The following is a 26,573-nucleotide window of genomic DNA, read 5'->3' as shown; positions in this document are numbered from 1 at the left end:
TAAAGCGGGAAGAGGCAGTGTATGGTTTTTGGTTCTACTTTTCACATTGCTTTCTCAGAACAGTCTTCTTTTTGATATAGTTTGTCCAAGTTTTGGTTTTTAAATACACTTTCCTGATGTGGCTAGTGTTCATTGCCCGTCCTAGATGCTTTTCAGAAGGTGCTGGTGAGCTATCTTCCTGGACCATTGCAGCATATGTGCTATTTGACAGGTAGTTCCAGGATTTTAACCTAGCAGTGAAGAACGATAACGGTGTGACTTGGAGTCGTTGTTGCTCCTGTGAACCTGCAGTCTTTACCATTCTAGTTAGTGGTATTTGTGCATCTAGCAGATACTAATTATTAGGCTTAAAGTTTTTGAGAAGATTTGTAGCTTGGGTTGTGGATGAGGTTGTAGACGTGCTCGCTGAGCCGGTGTGTTTGGTTGCAAACATTTCACCACCCTGGTAGGTAACATAGTCAGTGTGTCTCCGGTGAAGCATCAGTGTTCTGTCCCACTTGTTATTTATAAGCTTAGGTTTGCTGGGGCGTTCGGCATTACTTCCGGTAATGTCTACAACCTAATTATTAGGCTTTACAGTTGCTGCAATGCTTCTCCCTATTCTAGAATTGTCACAAAATGCAAAGGTAACTCCAAATTCCTTTTCTCTGCTCCGAACATCCCTTCAGTATCTTTTTGTCCCATCCATCATCTCATTCCACAAGTGCCAGGAGCATTTGAAGTTCCTTACCATTAAGATTATAAAGCTGCCTTTGCTACTTCACTCCTTTCCACTCAGCCAAATTCCCTCAAAAGTTCTTCCTACCCAAATGTTCCTCTTATTTTTCTACATAGAATATAGAGCAGTACAGCACAGTACAGGCCCTTCAGCCCATGATGTTGTGCCAACCTATTATCTTACGATAATCAATCTACCCTGCATTTTACTATCCTCCAGGTGCCTATCCAAGAGTTGCTTAAAAGTCTGTAAAGTTTCTGACTCCACTACCACTGCTGGCAGCGCGTTCCACACACCCACCACTCTCTGCGTAAAGAACCCATCTCTGACATCTCCCCTATACCTTCTTCCAATCGCCTTAAAATTATGCCCCCTCGTAATAGTCATTTCTGCCCTGGGAAAAAGTCTCTGAATATCCACTCTATGTATGCCTCTCATCATCTTGTAAACCTCTATCAATTCAACTCTCATCCTTCTTCGCTCTAATGAAAAAAGCCCTAGCTCCCTCAAGCTTTCCTCATAAGACCTGCCCTCCAGTCCAAGCAGCATCCTGGTAAATCTCCTCTACACCCTCTCTAAAGCTTCCACATCTTTCAATACCTCACTCAACCCTTTTACTATATCCTGTGTTGTCAGGCTGAATTTGACATTCAGTCCTGGAACAGCCACTATTTCCATGAACTAGCTATTGGAAGGACCGAAGCCATTGCCAGAGACCATTATTAGAACATCTATTCCCATCCACCAGTTTTGTTTCCCTGCTTGGACATCCTCTATTTCAGCATCACTGTTCTCTACATAACTTCCTATAGCCTTTCCAGAATTCTGCAAATCTCTAACTCTGAATTCTCGTACATCCCTGACCCCTTTGTCCCAGCTGTTAGCAGTGGTGCCTTTAACTGACGCAGTCCAAAGCTCAAGAATTTCCTTCCTAAATGTCCCTCAATGTCTCTCTCGTCCTTCTTTAAAACTCAGCATTTGACAAAATGTTTAACAATCTATACTAAAAATCTATTTCTTTGGCTCTTATCATGCTTCTGTTATGCAGTTTGAGATGCTTTTATAAAAATTTCTCTGAAAGCCATTGTTGTTGTAAGCTTAATGTAATAGTCATTGAAAGGGTAAAGAAAGTATCTATTGAGCTATCTGGGTAAGGCTTGTCATTAATTTAGCTGGGTGTAGAGGTGTCAGTTGTGTAAAAATCTATTTAGTTAATCCTCAAATTGAAAGGACTATGTTCAAGTTACAAGCCATTATCCACCAAGTAGGTCAGGAGGGTAAATGTATTTCGGCCACTTTTTGATTGGTTGATTCAATGCCTTAGTTTGGAGAAGAATATGATTAAATGCCTTAGTTTGGGAAAGAATAATATAGCGCAATTTGTATTAACAGTGACAGACTGCATGGTTTCAAAGCTTGCATATTTTGTGACAGATCCTAATTGTAAAGGGAAAATGCAAAAGGAAACTTTTCTCACGAAACTGAATCAGATTGGAAACCAAAATGTTTGAGGTGTGACATGTAGACTGGACCAGGTAAGGAAGCAGATTTCCTTCCCTATTAATGAACCAGGTAGTTTTCTTTTTAATGGCAATTAACAATAGTCACTGTTTGGCTAGATTTTAATTAAATTCAAATTTTACAATATGCCTCCGTGGGATTCAAACCGATATCCTCAAAACATGAGCTTTTTTTTCCGATTACTAGCCCAGTGGCAATACCGCTATGACACCACCTTCCCTTATTCAGGACAGTTTTGCACTGTGGATGTCTGGAGTACAGGCTAAATCAAAGAAGAGGTGCTGAAATTGTTTGTGAGTGAGAAAGTATTTTGAAGGACTTTGCAGATGAGATTGATGGCATAATCATTGAGTGAATTGCTAAGCCAAAGCATAAGAAGTTGGATATAGTTCTTAGGGCTGAAGGGATCAAGGGTAAGGGGAGAAAGTGGAAACAGAGTACTGAGTTGGATGATCAACAAGATAAAGCAGGCTCGAAGGGGTGAATGACTTACTCCTGCTCCTATTTTCTATGTTACTCTAAGATCTGTCTTGGTTCAGTCTGCTATTTAATGTCCAATTTATAGTCTATAATTGTTAATTCATTTTTAACAACTGTTGATTCTTAATTTTAGAGTATAACTGGTTACCTATGTTAGTATTTGGTATTTGTTTTGTTTGACTATTATGCGATGAAAACTCTTTTTTTTAAAAATGTAGAATCATCTTGTGACTTCGTTCTTTCAGTAAGTAACTGGGATTTCAGATTTATTATTCTTTCCAAAAAGGTTTTGATGTTGGCCAAAATTATAACAACAGGAAAGAACTATTTGGTACAACCCGTCAGTGATGTCCCGATTACCTTTTAATCCAGTATTATAATGGAAGGAGTCACTTTTAACGGGTTAAGGATAAAGTCACTATCGTTTTACCAGAGCATAGAGCTGAAGACAAATGGTGACGGTTTAATCTGAGGATCACCATGCCGCAGACTAGGGGAGAGGGTCAGAAGGAGAGTCTTTCATGGTAACCTCAGTCTGTGATGTGACTCTGCATTGCAGACCAACCATCCAATCAACTGAGTTAACCAACCCCAGTTTAGGGGTAAAATATTTTGATGGCCTGCGCAGTGAATTTTTCAACTCATTCATCTGATGCCTGAGAAAGCATAATGTACCACACAGCTGTGGAGTGGAGAGTTTTATTCCTTTTTGAGCTCAGTGTTGAAAATGCGCAATTTCAAGGTAAGCTGGATATTTACTGTAACCGAATTTATACTCTCTGTTTCTCGTTTCATCAAACTGTCAGCCCTGTTCGCTCAACCGATTTCTGATATAATGGTATACCACTGTGACAAACAAGATGTTGCTGTAAAGTGTTGTACTGTACTGCAGTGTCATCACAATCCTCACGGTGGGTTTTCCACTGCTGTTACACCCTCTTTGTGAATATGTTTCAGCAGTTCTGTTTCAACCAAGCCACACTTTTTAAGTTTATCCAAAGACGGGTGGGGAGGTTATATCTGGCCTGTCAAAATCAAAGGAAGGGTAGGAGAGATGAACGAGGACATTATAGACCTTTTGTTTTAATGTCCGTTGTGAGGATGTTATTAGTGCTGCGTGGAGGGTTTAAATAGGATAGCTTCTGAAGATAGACATGGGAACAAAAGTTCCTCTTGCCTGTACAGGGGAACCTTTTGAGATCAACTTATTTTGGTCAAGGTGGCAAGGAATTTATTACAGCCTGCTTCACTTAATGCCGCAATGCTTATTGTGAGCAGGCATCTGTGCTGGGGAAAATGGTATTTGCCTGTTAAAAGGTCATGCTGTGAACATGTTAAACATGTCGTTACTTTGGACAGTGTCATCGTTTGTTTACCAGGATTGTGCTGATGGTTCATTCCGTTACAGTTCAAAAATCATAGCTGAGAGGTGATGCTATACTCTGGTTAATTAATCACAAGTAACAGTGGGGAATGGGGCTGTAAACCAGCTAGCCGCTTACTTCCTTCTGTTTTCCTGTTCTCTCTTGGTGTCTTAAAATGGTGGTTATATTGTTTGGATCGTAGAATCCCTACAGTGTGGAAGGAGGCTATTCAGCCTGCCATGTCCACCAATGATCATCCCACCAGGCCCACCCTCCTACCCTATCCCCATGGCTAACCCACCTAACCTACACATCCCACCCAGGCCCATCCCCCTACCCTATCCCCATGGCTAACCCACCTAATCTACACATCCCACCCAGACCCACCCCCCTACCCTATCCCCATGGCTAACCCACCTAACCTATACATCCCTGGACACTATGGACAATTTAAATGGCCAATCCACCTGACCTGTACATCTTTGGACTGTGGGAGGAAGCTGGAGCATCCAGAGGAAACCCACGCAGACACAGGGAGAATGTATGGAGTTTGCACAGTCACCCGAGGCTCGAATCGAACCAGAGTCCCTGACACTGTGAGGCAGCAATTTTAACCACTGTGCCACCCTTTTGATCAGGCATTGACTTTCAGTCATCCCAGTGACAACCAACCAGTGTTTGTCACTTAATCATCAAGACAAAAGGAATGTTGTAAATTTTCTCTGGATATGTTTTCTCAAGTAGTAAGTGCTCTTATCAATATCCTTGATATTTCTTAGGTCAACCTGCTTTGCCTTTACTGTCTAGCGCCTATTGTGAGCTAATTACCTTAGCACCAACAAAGGGAGTGAAGATTGCATTATTGACCCTGGATATGGCATTGAGCACTGTCTAGGGCTACCAAGGATAGCAATACTGTGGCTGGTAATATGATGTTTTCATGCAAATTCAAGTTTCTCTACTTAATGATGATAAAGGGATTGCAAACAGCCTGAGGTTTTTACCTGAAGGATTATTTGTACGCTTGGCAATTAAAATGTCAAGTTACTGCCGAGCAGCAATCAAATAAACAAACTGAATGCTAAACCATATTGCTGAATCAGTGGAACATAAAAAATTTGCTGCCATGCTCCTAAGTGATCTACTTAAACTGTATCTTTCAAGCTCTGAGCAATGTTAATAATGGGAGACATTTATGTTCTAGAGCCAGGGTAAGGAAGAGCATCAAAGTTTTTCCGTAGTGTCAGAGGATTGAGTTGATTGATTTATTATCATGTACCAAAGCACAGTGAAAAGCTTTGTTTATGAGCAGTACAGACAGATCATAGTAAGCAAGGATTTACAGATCAAAGAGACTTCGAGGCATACAGGTTATATTACACAGGGCATGCACTAGACGAGATCAATGTAAGCAAGATCAGCATTATTTGAGGCTAGAGGGTCCATTCATCAGTCTAATAATGGCTGGGAAGAAGCTGTTCCTGAATCTGCTGTTGCATATGTTCAGGCTTGTGTATCTTCTGCATGATGGAAGAGGTGGTAAGAAATCATTACTGGGGTGCGATGGGTCTTCAATGATATTGGCAGACTTTCTGCGGCAGCGAGTCATCTAAGTAGAGTTATGATGAAAGTTTGGAAATGTTCAGGCTCTTTAGAGTTGGAAAACTCTACCAAGGTAAAACATCAATAGAATTATAAGGATAGTAAACCATATTGAAAAGACAAATATGGAGCCTTCAGGACACTTTAACAGGATTGTCAGGTGGTTTTTGACTCATACATTCAAGAGGAATTTTTCTTTTGTATTTGTTCATGAGATGAGAGTATCACTGGCTAGGACAGCAGTTATTGCCCTGCAGAAGCTGGTGGTGAACTGTCTTCTTAAACCATTGCAGTGTGTTATAATGGCATAGGAACTATATGAAGGAAGTTCCAGGATTTTGACGCAGCAACACTGAACTAAAGGTGATATATATTTCCAAGTCGTCAGTATGTGGCTTGGAGGGGAACTTGCTGATGGTGATATTGACATATATCTGCTACTCTTATTAATCTAGGTCAGAAGTCACATGACACCAGGTTATAGTCCAACAGGTTTAGCTGAAGTCACATGCTTTTTGAGCACTGCCCTTTCATCAGGTGAAGTGCAGAAAAGCACACAGGCACAGAATTTATGGGCAGAGAGATTAAAAGATCGCACAAGTGATGTGAGTGGAATGTCGACAGGCTGAATAATAAGTCTCTGCAGGTGATCAAAAGTGTCAGATGGTGTGAGTAAAATGTCAACAGCTGAATAGTAAGTGAAGAGATGACCTGTATTCCAATTAATTGAGGCAGAGAGATAATTACAAAAAATTAAAAATAAGGTGGTGCTGGATACAAACCAGATAACTGGAATAACATGATAAGTACAAGAGTCCCATGCCGAGGATCTAACCAAAGTAACAAGTAATCCAAAATTGTACAAACTATTTAAGGTGGAGAGATCATAACAAGTTATCAAGGTGATGGTGTCAAATCAGGGCAGTAAGGAAGATTTTACAAATACGGAACAGTGTGGTGGAGTTAAATGTAGCGCCACATGAACCCAAGATCATGGTTGAGGCCGTCTCCACGGGTACAGAACTTAGACATTAGTTTTTGCTCAGAGATTCTGCGTGGTTGTGTAGCTCAAAGGCCACCTTGGAGGATGCTTACCCGAAGCTCAGAAGCTGAATGTTCTTGACTGTTAAGGTGTTCCCTGACTGGGAGGGAACATTCCTATCTAGCGATTGTTGTGAGATGTCTATTCATCTGTTGCTGTAGTGTCTGCATGGTCCTGCCAATGTACCATGCCTCAGGGCATCCTTGCCTGCAACGTATGAGGCAGACAACATTGGCCAAGTCACATGAGTATGTGGTGGGTGGTGTTCCCATGTGTGATGGTAGCGTCCATGTTGATGATCTGACATGTCTTGCACAGGTTGTCATGGCAGGGTTGTGTGGTGTTGTAGTCGATGTTCTCCTGAAGGCCAGGTTGTTTGCTGTGAATGATGGTCTGTTTAAGATTTGGCAATTGTTTGAAGGCAAGAAGTGGGGGCGTAGAGATGATCTTGGTGAGATATTCGTCGTCATCGATGACATGTTGAAGGCTGCAAAGAACATGGTGTAGTTTCTCCACTTCAGGGAAGTACTAGACGATGAAGGGAACTCTATCGGTCATGTCCAGTGTATGTCTTCTGAGGAGGTGGTTGCAATTTTTCGCTGTGGCGCATTGGAACTGGCGATCAACGTGTTGAGCATCATATCCCATTCTTATGACGGCGACTTTCAGCATCTTTAGGTGTCCATCGTGTTCCTCCTCATCTGAGCAGATCCTGTGTATACGCAGGGCTTGTCCATAGGAAATGGCTTCTTTAACATGTTTAGGGTGGAAGCTAGAGAAGTGCAGCATCATGAGGTTGTCTGGTAGAGGGCATGGTTTTGGAAGGTGCTGTTTAAGGTATCTTGGAATTGAAGCAGTTCCTGGCAAAAGCAGCACACAAAATGTTAGTGGAATACCCAAGAACATAAATTCCATTCTTGTGGTCTCCTGGGCCAGTTTAATAGCTTCAAATTTCTTTTTCTGACTGAAATTGACCTCAGATTTTTGATTTTTTTTGCCTTTTCCTGAAGAACATCATTGGAAGAGCTGTTAGAAATAATGATACTTAAGGCATCCCAACTAGATGGGTCCTGCTAGACATAGTGACTGTTCTTTTCCTCCCACTTTATATAAATGAAGTTTTCTTAAACTATAGTCAATCTTGCAGTGTAGGAAACAACAGCTGATTTGTGCACAGCAAGGTACATTAGAAAGTTTTATGATAATGGCCAGATCATCTGATTTTATTGATGTGGATTGAGGGATAAATATTGGCTCAGACACCAGTCATCTACTAACCACTATGAGCTAATGTTTGAAGTAGAGTGTTTCTACCGATCTTCTTTTCTCTAAGGACCTGATCAGTTAACATTGGTAGTGGATGAATTATTTGTGAGTCTTAACAAGAAGAGGCACTGAAGAGATCTTCACAACAAAATGTAGTTTATTGCATGATTACCATAGGTAAAAGTTACATGAGCTAATTACACATGTCGTGACGTTTCAAGTGATACTTGACATTGAGCCGGTTAGAGGTCCAACAAGGCAAAGATTTTATTTTACCAGTTTTCATACAGCGCACAAAAGATAGTTCAATGAACAATGTTTGCCTCACATTTTTAATCATGTGTGACTGTAAAGTATTTATAAATAATATGTGACAGTTACAGCATTGATGTCTCACTCGGAGACTAGACCAGTCTCTGGTTGGAATCGATGCTTCTGTGTAAGGCCAATTACACTCCTGCTGTGTCCTTGTTCAGTGACCATGTATCTGCAGATGCCAACGGGTTCCCACTCACAGCAATTATCTCTGTTACATTAAACAAGTTTCTATCTTACATACATTATTATGGTTATGACTCATTATGTAGCTAAGCAGCTTATATTCATTCTAGATCTGAGCGGTTCTGAATTCAGCTTGCACTTAATATGTTTTGTCTTAGCCCTTTAAATGCCTTGGCCATGAGTCACTCCTGCACCAAGCTCCCAGTCTGCTCTGCACTTGTATTCCCTTCCATGTATCTATCTAGCTGTTTAATTAACTTCTGTATCTATGTGCTCCTACATAAACTATTACAAGATGACCAGGAACTAGGAATGACACATCTGACTCCATTAAGATTTTGAGCTGGATTCTTTGATTCTCTACTGTGCAACACATTCAGACTAGGTTGCTCCTAATATAATCTCTGACATTAACCTTTTCAGAACCATTACCTTATACATCAAAACAGAAGAATTCTCCTGCTGTTCTTCAAATAAAGCTGCTGGATCTTTTATCCCCACTGAGAGGGCAGATGGGAGAAATCATGTTCGTGATGGTGGTTCTTCCAGTGTGAGGCTAACCCATTGCACTTCAGGTGTGCTGATGTCTGTGTCTGAAATACAGGATACTTGACTACAAAACTTGTGGTTGTGGGAAAAATAAAATAAAACTTTGGTTTAATACTTCATTTGAAGGGGAGCACCTCCAACAGCACTATCCTAGCACTGCTCTTGAGTCCAGATCGAGATGTTAGCTCAAGTCCGATAACCTTCTCACTCAGAGGTGAGAGTGCTCACACTGAGCTACAGCTCATTTAATGTTTATAAGCTGAGAACAGAAGCCATGATTTTAAAATGGCCCAAGTATATCCGAGATTCAAGCCCAGTTTAGCTGGAGCTTACATTTGTTTGACTTCTGTTTCATCATGATGGAAGAACAAATAATAAATAAAATTGAATTTCAGAAGTAAATAAAAATAGAATGCATGAATTTAATTGGCATTGAAGTTTAAAAAAAAAAGTACACATCAGGTTCGGTGAGCTTCGGGAAAGAGGAAAAACAAGTTGTCCAAAATTACTGAGCTAAATCTTCAGACCAGAGTTTACAAAATGTCCTGCAGCAAAGTAAGATTTTTTTTCTTGTAACTTCCACTAACTTTTATCACAAGTTGAGAGTGCTCCCAAAGTGTAAACAACAAAAAAATTACCTTCAATGTGCAGTTGCTGTTGCTTGTAGGCAAAGTTGGGCACTCGAGTCTCATAAACAACAGTGAGGTGAGTCATCACTAGATCCATCTTGGTGTTGTTACCTTTCTCTCGTTAGAAAATTGATGCTAGTAACTTCAAACCTTTTAATTGTAGCCTCCATTTTCTTGACTGAACAGGGTGCATGTGATTTGGGTTGGCTGTGTCCTCACCGGTTGGGGGCAGTGAGGTGGTAGATTACTGTTTGGCACAAAGATTTTTTAATACAAATTCAGGAGATAAAATCTGTGATAGATCTTTACTTTAGGAAATGCAGGGTTACAGGAATAGGGAGTGGGGTAGGTCTGTGTGGGATGGTCTTCAGAGGGTCGGACTCAATGGGCCAAATGACCTGCTTCCGCACTGTAGGGATTCTATGATTCTGATCTTGGTATTGCCGGTTCTATTGCATTTTGCTTTTGTCTTCCATTTGAGTTTTAAATCTGCTGTATATGCAACTTACTGTTATTTTCTATTTTCCTTTGTCTTTATTTTCACATCTATTTGTTTGTTTCTCTTGTGTCTCCAAACTCCCCCACGCAATATGTCTCTATCACCACACTGATAATCTTTTATACCATCTGATAGTTTTCTACAAAGTCTTCTCCCTTTCTCTATTATTGGGATATTGTCTAATTCTCTCTTACTTCCATTGAATTTTCATAGAAACATGGAATTCTACAGCTGAGGAGACCATTCAACCCATTGTGTGCAGGTGTCAGCCCTTTGTAAAGTTCTTCAGTGCCACTGACCTGTACATTCAACAAGTTCTTATACATCTTTCTTTTTCAAGTACATATTCATATTCCTTGTGAAAGTCATTACAGAATCTGTTCACCATGCTTTCACATAATGCATTTTAATTATAAAAATTACTACGTGAAAATATTTCTCTTCTCTTATCTGTTCATTTTGCTAATAAGTGCAAGTCTGTACCATCTGGTTGCTGGCCCACAACAACCTAACTCTCATCAAAATCCCTCATAGATTTGAATGTCTCTATCAAATTTCCTCTTCACCTTCTCCACTCTTAAGGGGAAGAATCGCAGCTCCTCAAGTCTTTTCATCTTGCCAAAGTTCTTCACCTTGCCACTTGACATTTTCTAATTTTATATGCTTCTTTACCTTTAAGCCCTTAGCTCTAATGAAGGATCACACATAATGAGAAATCTGTTCAAAGTCTGATTGTTGACTGGCCTGCTGTATTACCACTTGGAAACGTTTGCAGTTCTTTCTCTTTAAATTCCACTCATCTTTGCCTTAGCAATTTAAATGTCTTTGAAAGGACAACAGTAAGATGAAAGGTGAATGACAATTTTTACCCTTAGTTTTGGTACTGGGAATATATTGATCTACGTACATGGAGGTAGTAGGGATATGATGGTCACTTGCTTTGATCATCATATCTCCACTTTTCCTTTGTTGCTAGAGGGATGCAGTTTAAAGGCAGGGAGGTTATGCTGCAGCTGTATAGGGTGCTGGTGAGGCCACACCTGGAGCACTGTGTGCAGTTTGGTGTCCTTACTCGAGAAAGGATGTACTGGCACTGGAGGGGGTGCAGAGGAGGCTCACTAGGTTGATTCCAGCGTTGAGAGGGTTGGTTTATGAGGAGAGATTGACTAGACCAGGACTATACTCATTGGAACTTAGAAGAATGAGGGGGCAATCTTTTGGAAACATACAGAATTACGAAGGGAATAGATAAGATAGAAGCAGGAAGGTTGTTTCCACTGACAGGGAAACCGGAACTAGGGAGTGTAGTCTCAGAATAAAGGGGGGGAGCAAATTTAGGACCAAGTTGAGAAGGAACTTCTTCACCCAAAGGGTTGTGAATCTGTGCAATTCCCTGGCCAGTGAAGCAGTTGAGGCTACCTCGTTGAATGTTTTTAAGGCAAAGATAGATTTTTGAACGTAAGGGAATTAAGGATTACTATGAGAAGTTGAGTAACTGGAGCTGAGTCCATGAAAAGATCAGCCATGATCTTACTGAATGGCGGAACGGGCTCAATGGCCCTACTCCTGCTCCTATTTCTTATATTCTTGACTCACAGAAGCTGCAAACACCAAAGATTCATGGACCTGAAATATTAATTCCACTTCCTTTTTCTGCAGATGCTGAATGTTTCCAGCACATATGGTTTTAATCTGCCAATCAACTTGAAATCTCCATGTTCAATCCAGTCATGCCTCATTATGTGAGACCTGAACAAAGGTCAACAACAATAATTGGTCAACCTGCTGTTGTCAAAGTGTTCCTTTGCTTGTTTGAATCTGGTTTAGATTAACAACTTAGTTTTGTTTTTTAAAACCCAAGTAAAGTAAGAAAGAAATAACCCAAATTACAATACTGATGCTGCAAGCTGGCTCAACTGAAGGTTTGACAGCAGGCTATGAATGAATTAATTGGTCACAGTATGCTATTGAATCCTTCAAGCAGTTTCACTTTCCACAGCATTTTTCAGTTAATCAGTAGAGAATGGACGTAAACAAGGCTTCGCTTTAACTCGTGTATGTTTTGCCTGAGTTTGATAAAGCATGTTCTTTAATCATCATTACTTCAACCTACCATTGCAATGTTTAAAAAAAAAAGTTGCTGCTGAGCTTTCTTAAGGATAAAGTGGTGTTTGCCCATTGCCACAATAACTCACTTAATTTATTTCATACCAATGAAATTCACACGCTCCGCACGATTGAAAAAATGGTCTGCAATTTCGTACATTTTAAAGTACCATTTAAAGCAGGGCCATTGATAGCATGTGCAAAGTGATTGAAAGCTTCATATGATTTGAAAACATGAAATTAAGCAAAAAGGAAAAGGTTTTAGTTCATCAGTACTGTTCTATCAAAGAAACCCATAGCTGACTGTGTTTTAAAACATGCATATGTGATCTTATAATTATAGAATTTACTGAAATTTTTGAAATTTAAGGGTATGCATAATACCAATAGTTATTTTTAAGAATAAACAAGCAAAAAAAGTATATGTTGTGCCTCAAATTCAACTGAATAATTTCACAAAAACATTGTTGCAATGGCATGTTTTGTAAGACACATTTTGGGTCATTGAACAACAGACAGAAAGTATTGTGCCTAATTAATGATTTCAGCTGCAGGCATCACTTAAATCATTGATAACTTTTACGAAGAGCACATTTTGTATTTACTCTTTAGAGGCCACATGGAACAAATTTTACATAAGAGAAATAAGCAACTGAACAGTATTTCATTGCAAAATAATTGAAAGTGATCCCTTGTTAGGGCTGACAAATACTCCTGACTCACCATCATTTTGAAAAGACTAATGTACTTGTTTTGATAATGACTTCACTGCTGTCAGTCTGGCTCCATACTTAACAGACTACCATGTCGAATCATATGTCATATTTCTTGTTCTATAATTTACGATGTTTGTATTCAAGAATTATTGAAAGCTGACATATTCTTAAAAGGGAAAAAAAAAAACCCTGCCACTTAAAAGCAAATATATCACATTTGGTGGATTATTAAAAAATATTCCTCCTATCTTTACAAAGACATCTTCTGGTGAATTGTTAAAAAAAACTTATCTTTTACAGTGGATGTCTTTCAGCACACATGAGAAAATGTCATTGTCGTTCGCAGAGTCTTTGTAATAAGCTTGGAATGTAAACAAAGTGTTTCTTTTCTCCCTTTACGTTCCTAGCACAGTTGTGAAGCAAAAATCAGGTTAGTCTTGACTCAGAAGGTCACTTGTAGTTTAATTTGTTTGTGGAATAATTATAGAATTTTTGGGTCAATATAAATCAGGTTGTATCTGCCTATTTCACAAATATAGTAAATGGTCGATTGATAATTTAATGTAATTTGAATCTGACTTTAACACCAGACATCTTCATGGGCTAAAGTGATTTTTTTAAAGAAAACAAATGCTGAGCTAAAATGGCTGCCATGATCTCTTGACCATAGATCGAGGGAAACCGTACGGAATACACTGAACAGGCTACATAGAAACTACCATTTCATCCAAAGACAGTGAAACCAGACAACTCAGTTAGCATGAAGAAATTTACAACTCCTTTTTAATTCACACTCACATATTAATATGTTAAAATATTGAGAGATGTAAGGTTGCTTGCAGTGTATTCAGCTTTGAAAAATAGAGGATAGACTCCAGAATACACAAAAAGTCTCAGCAGCTCCTTTCAAGTAGCAAAGCAGGGAGAAGAATATGGATTCACAACAAGAGGACCGGAAGATATGCCATCCCTCCCTCACCCCATGTTTTAACATTCCTTGAAAGAAGCACCCAATTAAAAAGCAACTTGGAAAGCCCACTGTTCACATTGATACCATTGGGCTGCAGGGTTCCCAAGCGAAATATGAGATGCTGTTCCTGCAACCTTCGGGTGGCATCGTTGTGGCACTGCAGGAGGCCCAGGATGGACATGTCGTCTGAGGAGTGGGAGGGGAAATGGTTCGCGACTGGGAGGTGCAGTTGTTTGGTGCGAACCGACCGTAGGTGTTCCACAAAGCGGTCCCCAAGCCTCCGCTTGGTTTCCCTGATGTAGAGGAGGCCACAATGGGAACAGCCGATACAGTATACCACATTAGCAGATGTGCAGGTGAACATTTGTTTGATGTGGAATTACGCACTCAGATTTCAATCTCACACTTCACAACTTCTAAGAACTTTAAACTGCATATGCTTTTATCTTCTTGTTTGGACGAGACACCTTCCATTCTCCTTTTTAAACTCAGTACCATACCATAAGACCATAAGACATAGGAGCAGAAATTAGGCCATTCGGCCCGTTGAGTCTGCTCTGCCATTCAGTATGGCTGATACGTTTCTCAACCCCTTTCTCCCACGTAACCCTTTATCCCCTTGATAATCAAGAACCTATCTATCTCTGTCCTAAATATACTCAATGACCCAGCCTCCGCAGTTTTCTGTGGCAATGAATTCCATAGATTCACCACTCTCTGGCTGAAGAAGTTTCTCCTTATCTCCATTTTACAAGGTCTTCCCTTTACTGTAAGACTGTGCCCTCGGGTCTTAGTCTCTCCTACCAATGGAAACATCTTCCCACTGTCCACCCACTTCCAGGCCATTCAGTATTCTGTAAATTTCAATTCGATCCTCCCTCATCCTTCTAAACTCCATCGAATATAGACCCAGCATCTTCAAACATTCTTCATATGTTAAGCCTTTCATTCCTGGGACCATTCTCGTGAACCTCCTCTAGACCTGCTCCAGGGCCAGTACATTCTTCCTGAAGTATGTGGCCCGAACTGGCTCACAATACTCTGAATATGGTCTGATCAGAGCTTTATAAAGCCTCAGAAGTACATCCCTGCTTTTATATTCTCGTCCTCTTGGTATAAGTACCAACATTCTATTTGCCTTCCTAACTACTGACTCAACCTGCAAGTCTACCTGAAGAGAATCCTGGATAAGAACTCCCAAGTCCCTTTGCGCTTCAGACTTCTGAATTTTTTCCCTGTTTAGAACATAGTCTGTGCCTTTATTCGTCCTCCCAAAGTTCATGACCTCACACTTTCCCACGTTGTATTCCATCTGTCACTTCTTTGCCCACTCTCCTAACCTGTCTAAATCCTTCTGCAGCTTCCTGCCTCCTCAATACTACATGCCCCTCTACCTATTATTATATCATCTGCAAACCTAGCCAGACTACCCTCAGTTCCTTCATCAAGATCATTAATTTAAAAGTGAAAAATTGTGGTTCCGACACTGACCCTTGTGGAATACCACTAGTCACTGGCTGCCATTCTGAGAAAGACCTTTTAACCTCACTCTTTGCTTTCTGCCAGACAGCCAATCTTCTATCCATGCTAGCACCTTGCCTCTAACACCATGGGCCCTTATCTTACTCTGCAGTCTCCTGTGTGGCACCTTGTCAAAGGCCTGCTTGAAGTCCAGGTAGATTACATCCATTGGCTCTCCTTAGTCTAATCTGCTTGTTACTTCCTCAAAGATGAATCTGTGCTGACTTTACCCAATTTTACCATACACTTCCAAGTATTCAGAAATCTCGTCCTTCACAGTGGACTCAAAATCTTTCCAAAGCCTGAGGTAAGGCTAATCGGCCTGTAATTTCCCATCTTTTGTCTTACTCCCTTCTTAATCAGGGGTGTCACGTTAGCGATTTTCCAGTCCTGTGGGACTCTCCCTGACTGTAGCGATTCCTGAAAGATCACCACTAACGCCTCCACTGTCTCTTCAGCTATCTCCTTCAGAACACTGGGGTGTAGTCCATCTGGTCCTGGTGATTTATCAACCTTCAGACCTTTCAGTTTTTCTAGCACCTTATCCTTGTTGATGGCCACCATACTCGCCTGTACTCCCCCAGATTCTTTTGAATTTTTGGGATATTGCTCTTCCACTGTGAAGACTGATGCAGTCTTTAATCAATTCCCCAGCCATTTCTTTGTTCCCTATTACTACTTCTCTCGCGTCATTTTCCAATGGCCCAATGTGTTTGTATGTCAGATATTGCATTCTTATTACTTTTTCATGATAATATGTAATAAAACGTCTTTATTTCACTCAAGGATATCCTTTCAAGGTACCTTGGAATTGGCTCCCTCATTTGGATCTGGTAAATTAAGTTTAAATTGATGTATGATAACTGCATGCTAAAAAAAATCATTTAAACCAACCAAGAGGGTTTTAAAAAAAGACGAGAGCCTATTTGCTCCCTATCCCCATCAGCTGGTCATAAAGTCTGAAAGATGACTAGCATGAACTGCATTCAGCAACTGAGTGACACCCTCTGCCACATTATTTTTGTTAAAAATTACAGTGTTGCTTTTTTTTGTATTTTCAGACTTTTAAATTATCTTGCATTTCAGGATTATTTGCTCATTACTAAAAGGCTCACATTGCAATTTATTTATAAACACTTTATGTTGCGGATCTTCAAGGCTGGTCCTCAGAAGATGAAAAGCAGTTGACTAATTCCGAAAGGATGGTGTGATGACATTAATTGCAATAACCTCATTATCCAGCTGCATGCCTAAACTGCGTAACAAATGATGATTGCTGTTGAGGAACAATGTTCGAATAAAATCCAGACTACAGAGTGCAAAAAATTGTGCCAAACAAACATAAAGTTAAAATTTAATAAGGCTAGCATTTGAGCATACAATAATGCAGATGCAGATATTGAATGGTCAGGACGTTGAATTTATACTACAGAAGTACGTCTTACTGAACAATTGGAGGCTTACTGAAGAAAGTGCCTTGCATTGCACAAGAGAATCATAGGGTACTTACACAACAGATAGTAATGGTGAGTCTGACACACTTGTTATAGTCTGAATGCAGCCTGGATCTGGTAAACACAAGAAGGATATTCCCAAAGATTGGGGAGTTTGGAACCAGGGGCCACAGTCTAAGGATATGGGGTAGGTCATTTAGCACTGAGATGAGGAGAAATTTCTTCGTCCACAGAGCCTGTGGAATTCTCCGCCACAGAAAGTGTTTGTGATGCTAGCTGTAGTTCCAATGGCTAAAGGGTTCAAAGGGTATGTTGTATAGGCGTGAACAGAATATTGAGTAGGATGATCAGCCATAATTATATTGATTGGCAGAGCAGGCTCGATGGGCCAAATGGCCTACTCCACCTATTTTCCATGTTTTTCTGTTTCAAAAGGGGTCTTGGCACGTCTCATGATTCACACTAAAACATAGTAACAATGTGAAACAATTTCAAATATAAACCAAAGCAAACATTGTGGAGTGTTCCATGAAATATGCATCCTGGACCATCAGGAAGATAGAGGTACGCTCTCTCCAAACCACATTATTTCTGCAAAAACTGTATAAAAACCAGTAATGTATCACTGACAAAGAACTGCATTTCAGAATTCACAGTGAATTTCAGGGATGAAGCTTCAGACTCCTAAAGACAGATTCTTGACATTGATGTCAATGGAAAAGAAATTTCGGGCAATTGTAAAATGACAATTCAGTATTGCCAATTTTGTGTTAGCCTCCAAAACTAATTTGGCCCCTTATTTGTCCTAGGTTAGACTGTTGCCCAGCATTTGAAAATGATTGTTTATTTCACTCAGTTTTGCGCACTTTTTCTATCAATTTTAATGTAACCTTTGCATTGACTTTATCTCCTTAATTATTGCATCTGTATATCCGATGACATATGTTTAATTGTACCTCATAAAAATAGTACCAACTAATAAAACAAAGCAAAGGAAAGCATATAAATTTATGTATGACCTTTCATGACCTTAGGAAGTGCCGAGATGTTTTACAGTTACTGTGTTGTACTGCAGCAGGTTAACAATGTGTTTGTAAAATGTCCAGCATTCTCATAACAGAAATGAAATCCTGTCGACATTAAAACATGAAATCTTTGTATGAATTTAACTTGCTTTTATGTGATGTACTTTGAAGTAGAACAACCTGTATCACTTTCATCTGAACACCAAGATTAATTCCTCAGAAGGAATGTGCTGGTTTTATTGAGGTAACAAAGCTTATGTTGCAGATACAGCAGAGGAGCAGCATTGTTCACACGGTTCATGCATATTTTTTGCTGAGGGCCTACAGCAGGGTGCCTTTCATTCAGAAGATTCTTTGCTCAGAGGCAGATAATAGCTTGACCTTTGCTGAAGAGGATGCTGGGAATGTATTAAAGTGGGATTTAGGGAATTGCTTGCGAATGTATTAAATAACACAAAGCAGTAGGAAAGGTCGAAGGAAAGGTTGCAACAAATTTTGTTGTCAATAGATTGGGATACCACAGATAGCCCAGAAGATGGTAACTTTCATAATGAATTGCAGTGGTTATGACAACATATTCCACTCTACATAGCCTTTTTATCTGGGTAATAGAACACAAACTTTCAATTCTAAACTTATTTTGGCACTTGAAAGGTTGCTGTACCACAAGCATGAATGATTTTGTGATGTAGTTCAGTAATGAATACCTCAATGTCTCCATTTATAACATATAATCTGATTTCTGCCGGATTTATTTTAACTTTAAGAAAATAAAATGTTCCTCTTATATAAAAAATCTTTAGCTGTTACACATTAATTTTTTTAAAAGTGAAGTATTTTTAATCTGTTTTTCCCATTTCTCAATGTGTAACAGCTAAGAAATATGTTAAATTATTTTTGAAGTTTCCCATAGTGATGTATGTTTACTCTTAAAAGAAAACACCTCGGGAACAACTTGCTATTGTCTTTTCTGTTATTGCGATAGGCACAGTGTTCGTAAGGCTACATTTAATGTACGTTGATGTTTCTCTTTGAATCATTTGATTCTTTTGAACCTTGTGATGATGTAGATAGGTAAAGAATTTCTATATAATTTCCCAGTGACAATGAAAGACAATAATATGTGCCATGTTCAGGATGTTTGTTTGACTCAGAGGGGAATTTGGAGGTAATAATATTCCCACAAATTTTATCTCTTCTCCTTTTTACTGTCTAGATGGCAGAGGAGAATGGATATAGTATGCAGGTAAGGTTGCTGGGGAATTGCTTTCCTTGACCAGCACAGGTCACTCACAGTGTCCTTACTCTATTTCAGATGAAATGAATGACCACCAGAACACTCTGTCATATATCCTCATCAATCCGTCACCAGATATGAGACTGGAACTGAATGATGTTGTGTAAGTTGTTTATTTAGTAAGTCATTTATTTTGTTTTAGGATATTAGATGGTATACCAACAGTTTCCAGCCAATCAACTCTGAATGGAAAGTTAAAAGCAATTTGGAGAATTTATGTTCCAATGCCAGATGACAAATTCTGATTTACTGTCTGGTCCAGTTCACACTCCAGACAAATCATCCAACACACAATAGTTTGAAAGTTCAACTCTTCTGGAATCATAGAATGTTTACAACAGAGAAGGGCATTACTTGAATTATCAGTTCTGTGCAGGTTCCAGTGTTATTTCACTCATCCGTCTCACCTTGCCCAATCAACCCCACCCCTGCATTTCGTTTTCCTTTAAGATCAAATTCTCTTTGAAACTTAAAATTGAACCTGCCTCCACTACACTCTCAGGCAGTGCATTCCACATTCTAACCACTTACTGCACCAAAAGGTTCTTCCCCATGTCCACCTTAAATCTTTGTACTTCTGGTTCTTGACCCTTCCACCAATGAGCAAAGTTCCTTCCCATCTATTCTGTCCAGATCCATCATGATTTTTTAAAAGTTTGTTTATGGCACCTCTGGCTAGGCTAATATTTATTACCTATCCCTGATTGCCCAGAAAGCAGTTAAGAGTTAACTACATCACTGTGGATCTGGGGTCACAAGGAGGCCAAATCAGGTAATAATGGCAGATTTCATTCTCTAGAGGACAGCAGTGAACCAGATGCATTTTTATAACAATCAAATGTAGTGCATGGTCATTATTAGGCAGGCTTTTTATTACAAATTTTTGTTGATTTCAAATTTTACTATCTGCCATGGCAGAATTCAACCCCCAGAACACAATGTGGGTTCTGGATTGCAAATTCAATGATATTGCCACTACACCGTCACCTCCCTATCTGTATCAAATCTCCTCTCAACTTTCCCTTCAGAACAACTCCATATTTTTCAATGTATCCACATAATTGGAGTCCTTAATCCTTGAAGCCCCCAACTCTTTCCTTCACGCTCTCTAAAACCTTCTCATTCCTCCTAATGTTGGTGCCAAACATTTGACGTAACGTTGCAGGTGAGGGTAAACCATTGCTTTCTAAAGAGCCATCATAATTTCATGGCTTTTGTACTCTAGGTCTTTAATTGTAAGGCCTACATGCATTTTTGACCACTTTCTCAATGTTGTCCTGCCACCTTCAACAACTTGTGCACTTATGCAAGACACTAGCTCTCTTCCTGCACATCCTTCGGTTGATATTACCTCTGCTTGGTCTTCCTATCACTTTACATTTTTCTGTGTTAAGTTTTATCCACCACCTCTAGGTCCCGTCTCCAAGCTTGTCCATATCCTCTTGAAGTCCAATATTATCCTCCTCACAGTTTAAAATGGGCAAAATTTCCTCAGCCTTTGAGCAGCTAGATCAATGGTGAGAGATGGAAAAATATGATGAGAATGGAAAAACCTGATTCTCAACATCAAGAAGACAAGTTTTGTTTTTCCCCTTTAAGGTTTCAACGGTGAATTCTAAATTTCTCTAATAGCAGCGACCACCTTATCTCCACTCATTTGCATCTCGAGGTTCACTTAGTTCATCTCAATTATATGCAGCTTGCAATCCTGCTGTCCACTACTAAGAAACTAGAGTGTGCCAATTCCCAACATCAGAGTCAAAGCAATTAGCACCTGCTTGGTAATACAGCTCACCACTTGCTTTTCCAGGATCCCACATTCACATCCGTTCACCAGTATCTCATTGGATGCTCTATGGATGGCAATCTACTCTACCTTCCCCAACGGAGGTCAGCATCGGTACAACACAGATCATCCTGGCTGATCTTAGACTAACTCCTCATGCACTTCAGCAATTCACCACGGCACTTTGGAAGTCACAGACTTCTTACATTGCACTGCTTCTGCCAAATTACTCACCTCACATGGACCAATACCTATCTCATTAGTCCGCATAGGATGCACCTCACAGCTCTTAGTTTACTTTCTTAGCACTCACTCACTTTGCGCACTCGGACGCCCACAGTATCTCTGGTTTGCGTTGCCTTTTGTACCAGGCAGAAAGGCAGGCAGTTCACCATGGTTGTCATTCAAAGGGGTGATCATGCTGCTCTACGGCACTGTGCTACTTGAACGTCACACCTACAGCATGTGCTGGCAGCTTACATGGCAAAAACACTCTGGATTCTTCAACCGAATGGCCATGTCTGAAAGTCAAAGGGGAGCAGTCCTTAGTGAAATACAGGGGTGCTGCAACACTCGATCAAGGGGCTTGTCCACCCTAAGTCCATAGGGTTGACCATGGTCAGTCAGATGCTTCATCAACCAGTGTTCAGGGATCCATGCCCTTGCAGTCCGGTGAACAGTCAGTCCTGCAGGTTAAGAGCAACCAGTCTGAGGGCTGCGGTAAGGCAGCCAAGGAGCTGTGGAAACATGTGCCAGAAGGCTGGTCCGTCTCATCCTTGAATGAGCGTGCATTCCCTTGTGAGACACATAGATAGAATGAACCTTTCCCCCTAGAAAAGTGCGGACTCATGAATGATAGCTCTGTCACACCCACAAGTTGGCCATAAGTGTTGAACATGAATGAGAGAAACCATATCACAAGGCATTCCAATTACCTTTGGCCTCGGTGCTCTCATTGAAGTGCAAGGTTTTGATTGCACTCATGAACGCAAGGATTGATGGATCCATCCCATCTGCTGCTACCCAGGATGCTTCCCAGAGATGAGAAATGCCTCGGCATTATAACTTCTATCCTTTTTGGATTGTGTAAAAAGGTTATTTAACTTTGACATGGTAACCACTTAGTCACATCCTACAATAAAAATGACAGTCAATCTGATTCACTGATTGAAAGTGCATATATATCTACATATTTGGAAAGGTCTTTGCAATGGTCTGTCATCCATTCTACCTATGTGATGTCAGCACTAAGTTTTTGCCTTGCCTTCCTACCACATCCATGTGCAGAGCAAAGTAAACATGGAAGGGGCTTACTCTGAAGTGGACACTGTCAGCCTGGAAGATTTGGGCTGATGACATGAGGATTTTTATAGTTAGAGGGACTAGCTGTACCATGAGTGTCCTATCCAGATTTACGCTCATTGCTCCTCAGCTGCAAGTTCTGCAGGGTTGGGGATTGCGTGCAGGGAGGAGATGGCACCTCGGATTGCCCTGACAGAAAATTTCTGGGGAGCTTCTATAAGTAGTTCTTCCTCTGTCTGGGTGCCTACTGGCACCCCCTGTTTTCTTGAGAGGCAGGAACACCTGGACCAAGATTGCTGTCCCTCGTCGTCCTCTCACATTGCTCCTGATGCAGAACTAAAGTGATGGACAGCAGCTCTGTGCGTTTCCACTGAGAGTTCTGCTCAACCCAGTTCTCAGGGGAAGCTGCTGACCTGTCCACAGAGACAGCCAGATACCTGCATCGTGGAACCAGCACAACACCAATGGCGCTAGTGGACTCCTCCAATGTTTGATCCAGTTTCCTGCCTGACTCTGATAAACCTGCCTGCTGTTCGTGTGACGGTGCATTTTTACAAAGTTAGTAATAGGCTGACACCAAGGGGTTCCCTTCTGCCTAGTGCATGAGCAGCTCTCCAGCAGTCCTCCAAGTGCTAGTGACCTGTGGCTCACCAGATTGTGCTTCTGATGTGGGTACTGCACCAACAAGGTGTCACTATCTGAGCTGGTGGAGGGTGCAGGAGGCAGCCTTGCCAATGCATGCTGCAAGGGATGTGTGGTTTCCTCCTTGGGAGATGGAGGAAGAACTGGAGGACTTACAGAGGTTGTGGGGGTGCCACTGGTGTCTGCATAAGAGAAGAGAGGCCACTAGTTGTGTCATAGCGGTAGAAGCTTGAGCAATGTTAAGAGCCATTAACAATGATGGTGATGGGAGAGCAGCACAATGAAACTTTCGATGTTGTCCGGACATGGGAATCTCGGCATCCGGGCATGACCAGTCCTGATCCTTGCCCGCTGTCATAAGGATCTTCCGCTCATGGCGGGGGTGAGGAACCAAATGTCTGCCATCCATCTTGGCCCTCTCTACCCAGTTATGAGACATTCGCTCCTGTAATGTGGAAGGATTGACTGAGATGAATGTGGATGGAAGCGCAGTTCCTGGTGATGCACGAGCAGGAAAGATGGTGAGGTACCCTCAGTGAATGAGCAGAAAGGGCAGCAAGTGTTTGTAATTTAGGAAGGTGAGAGGGGTGAGAGCCATTGAATGGAGACGCTGCGTGCAACAGTGGAAGTGATAGACCATTAACCTTGGTGATATTATGGTGTAGGAGCAGAGTTAAAGTATGAGGAAGCAGAGAGAAAATGGCGCCACTTACCCTGAAGGAGTGCAGAAGATTATTGGCTTCCTTCGACACTGCTGGGCTTTCAATCAATCCAAGAAACGGGATTTAGGCTGAGTCCGGTGGTGATCTCCAGGTTTAAGGATGGTTTGGGCCTCCTCTCCACCATCCTGTCCACCAGCAGCACCTCCAAAGCCCTCGATGGCAAAACAAGTTGCTAGCTTCTCTTGCTGAGACATATCCTCTGTGATAATGGTCAAGCACCACTGTGTGAAGGCCATTTCGTGACTTGTAGCATTTGAAGTGGTGTGCGGCTGGGATTTAAATGGGATGCCCACAGGATGAGTGACTGGATTTCTCTGAAGCGGCGAGCATGTCTGTCTCTGTTGTTGTGTGATTGAACGAAATGGGCGCCGTGGAGTTCAGATGCACAATTAATAAGGTGAGCAGCGGAAGATTGCGTGAGAAAAGTCATGGTGTGCAAATAACAGGACACATGCTGGAAAGTCCCTGAAATCACACAGTCTAAAAATGGGAAGATTTAGCCCAATGTTTCCCAAGTTACCTCCAATTTTTAACTGTGCCTTATGCATCCAACTCAGTCATTGGCAGTTTTTGAAAAAAAGCTCACTAATGCCAAATGCTCGGAAATCCTACTATATACGTATGTCCAGTCCAAATGCTTCTCACTGCTATTCTCAGTTTCTTGAAACTCATCCAACTTCATATCCATATGCCCTGCTGCACCTATTCCATGGGCTTCAATTTTATTGGCAAGCCTATTATATGGCATTTTGTCAAATGCCTTTTGGAAGTCCACATCAACTCTCTCTCATAAAAATGTCAACGAAGTTAATTAAATACAATTTGCATTTAACAAGTCCATGCTACCTTTCTTTCTTAGTCAAAGTATTTGTCAATGTGACTATAATTTTGTTGATCATAATTTCCAAATGATTTTTCACCATGGGGTTTAAACAGGCTGGTGTGTTGTTACTGTGTTTATCCTGGCACCCTGTTTTGAACAAGGGTGTAACATTTGCAATTCTCTGGCCTCCTGTCATTATCCCCATACCTGAGGATGTTGGAAGGTTATGGTCAGGATCGCTGTAATTTCCAACCTTACTTCTCTCAATATCCTTGGATGAATCCAACTTGAAACTAGTAACTTATCAATTTTAAGAACTCTAGCCTGTCAGCCTGTCAAATACCTGCTTTTTCATCTTGTCCATCCAGTATCTCATTCATTACGACTTTGGCAGCATTTTTTTTCTTGTAAAGACAAATGCAAAGTGCTCATTTAATGTTTTATTTTCATTATTTTTATGCCTATTAAAGATTACTGGATTTCCTTTTATGCTATCTCCCAATCTCCTCTCACACTCTCTGTCTATTTTTCTTTTTCTTCTTGTCAGAATGTACCTCTTTCCACTACAGTATTGCCTGTCAATCCTCGACTCCAGTGTACCTTGAGACATTTGCCTTCTCTAACCTTATTGGCATCTGAGTTCAGTTTAAGATTTCGGTATTCACAGAACAATTTTTAATGCAATAATTAAGGCAGTGAATTACAAAATTTCTTTTGAAATGCTAGAATTTCGGAAATTGAATTATTTGAGCTTTGAGAAATGATTGCAAAATGACTTGAACAAATTTATTAATGGTTTTATGGATTTTTTCAGAATCTAATGAAGAGCTTACCGTAAGAGCTAAACATGATATAACTTCATCATGTTCGTACTTTTACATGAATGAAAGGAATTAAAATCAGTCTTGTACTCTCATTACCATGGGTTATAATATTCCTAAAATAAAGTCTCATAAAGTTTGGTTAATTTTAACGCAGATCAAATGAAGATCTCAGTTAAATTGTTACATATAATTAGGCATCATGAACAAGGAGGTGTACATTATTAATAAACGCAGGAATTAGTTTGTGTATGAACTGTAAATGTTAAACAATATTCAACTTATACATGATATAAACCACAAGTAGTTTCAATTTAATAGCTTTCTTCCTGCTTGAATATTTTTCTCAATCGTTTCATTCCTAATCTGTTTTATTCTTTGTCCTTTTTTTCAATTAATTTTCTCATTTTTATTTTCTGTCTACAGCTACCTGATCCGACCTGATCCTTTGGCTTACGTACCAAACAGTAAACCCAGTTTCAAGATCAGTGTCTGCAACAATAGTGGGGGTGGACAGGACACAAAGGACGACACACAGCTTTAATTAATCACTCAATGTTTTGCAGAAACAGAAGTGTTAATGCAAGCTTTCAGCAAGAAGTATTACAGTTTTCAGCATTCCATTAGAAAACTGGATAAGAAACCAACAGGATTGTGTTATGAAATTGTTGAAAACACTGTTCACTATGACTAAATCAAGTAAACAATGTATGGCATAATGCAGAGCTGATTAATCTGACTCACCGATGAAGTCAAAGAATGGTTCAAGCGAGCTTGGAGCTTTTCGTCAATACCTAGCCTGTTATCGTATCATTATGGTCCTGTTTCTTAAAACATCAGTAATAACGTTGAAAATGCATATAATAGAGAAGAAACACAGTGAAGTGAATTCTACTTACAGATATCCACCTGTTGCTGGTTTATAAAAGACTAACAGCTAATTAGTCCTCAACTAATGTGCACTGGGAATATAACTCTGTCAAAGGGTGGGAGAAGGGAGGTTCACTGGAAGTCAATCATGTATTAACATGCATTAATACCAAAAGTTAATTTATATATAATTCCATATATATCAGTAAATTAAAATATAATTGAAAGATACAGATTTCTGTAATTTGGCCTTTCTGGTTTACATTTACCAAAACCATTTTACTTGCTTGATTAATTACGAAAGGATTTTAGACCGGTGAGCGTCTGGGTCAAAACCCTGTACTGAG

The 26,573-nt window shown here is 40.3% G+C and overlaps 1 protein-coding gene across 1 annotated transcript in view; it reads left to right on the top strand.

Moving 5' to 3' along the window:
- Positions 1–26,351, top strand: part of LOC109929875 (potassium channel subfamily T member 2-like) — a 636,785-nt gene extending 610,434 nt beyond the window's left edge. Inside the window, exons 25-26 of the mRNA XM_048602052.1 lie at positions 19,279–19,363; positions 25,783–26,351. Coding sequence (XP_048458009.1) covers positions 19,279–19,363; positions 25,783–25,900 — 203 coding nt within the window. The 3' untranslated portion in view covers positions 25,901–26,351. The remainder of the gene's footprint in view (positions 1–19,278; positions 19,364–25,782) is intronic.
- The last annotated feature ends 222 nt before the right edge of the window (positions 26,352–26,573 follow it).

The sequence above is a fragment of the Rhincodon typus genome, chromosome 10, assembly GCF_021869965.1.
Source record: "Rhincodon typus isolate 14 chromosome 10, sRhiTyp1.1, whole genome shotgun sequence".
NCBI classification, from domain to species: domain Eukaryota; kingdom Metazoa; phylum Chordata; class Chondrichthyes; order Orectolobiformes; family Rhincodontidae; genus Rhincodon; species Rhincodon typus.
The sequence above is the reverse complement of the archived record's forward strand: the minus strand, read 5'-3'. Positions and strand labels throughout refer to the sequence as shown.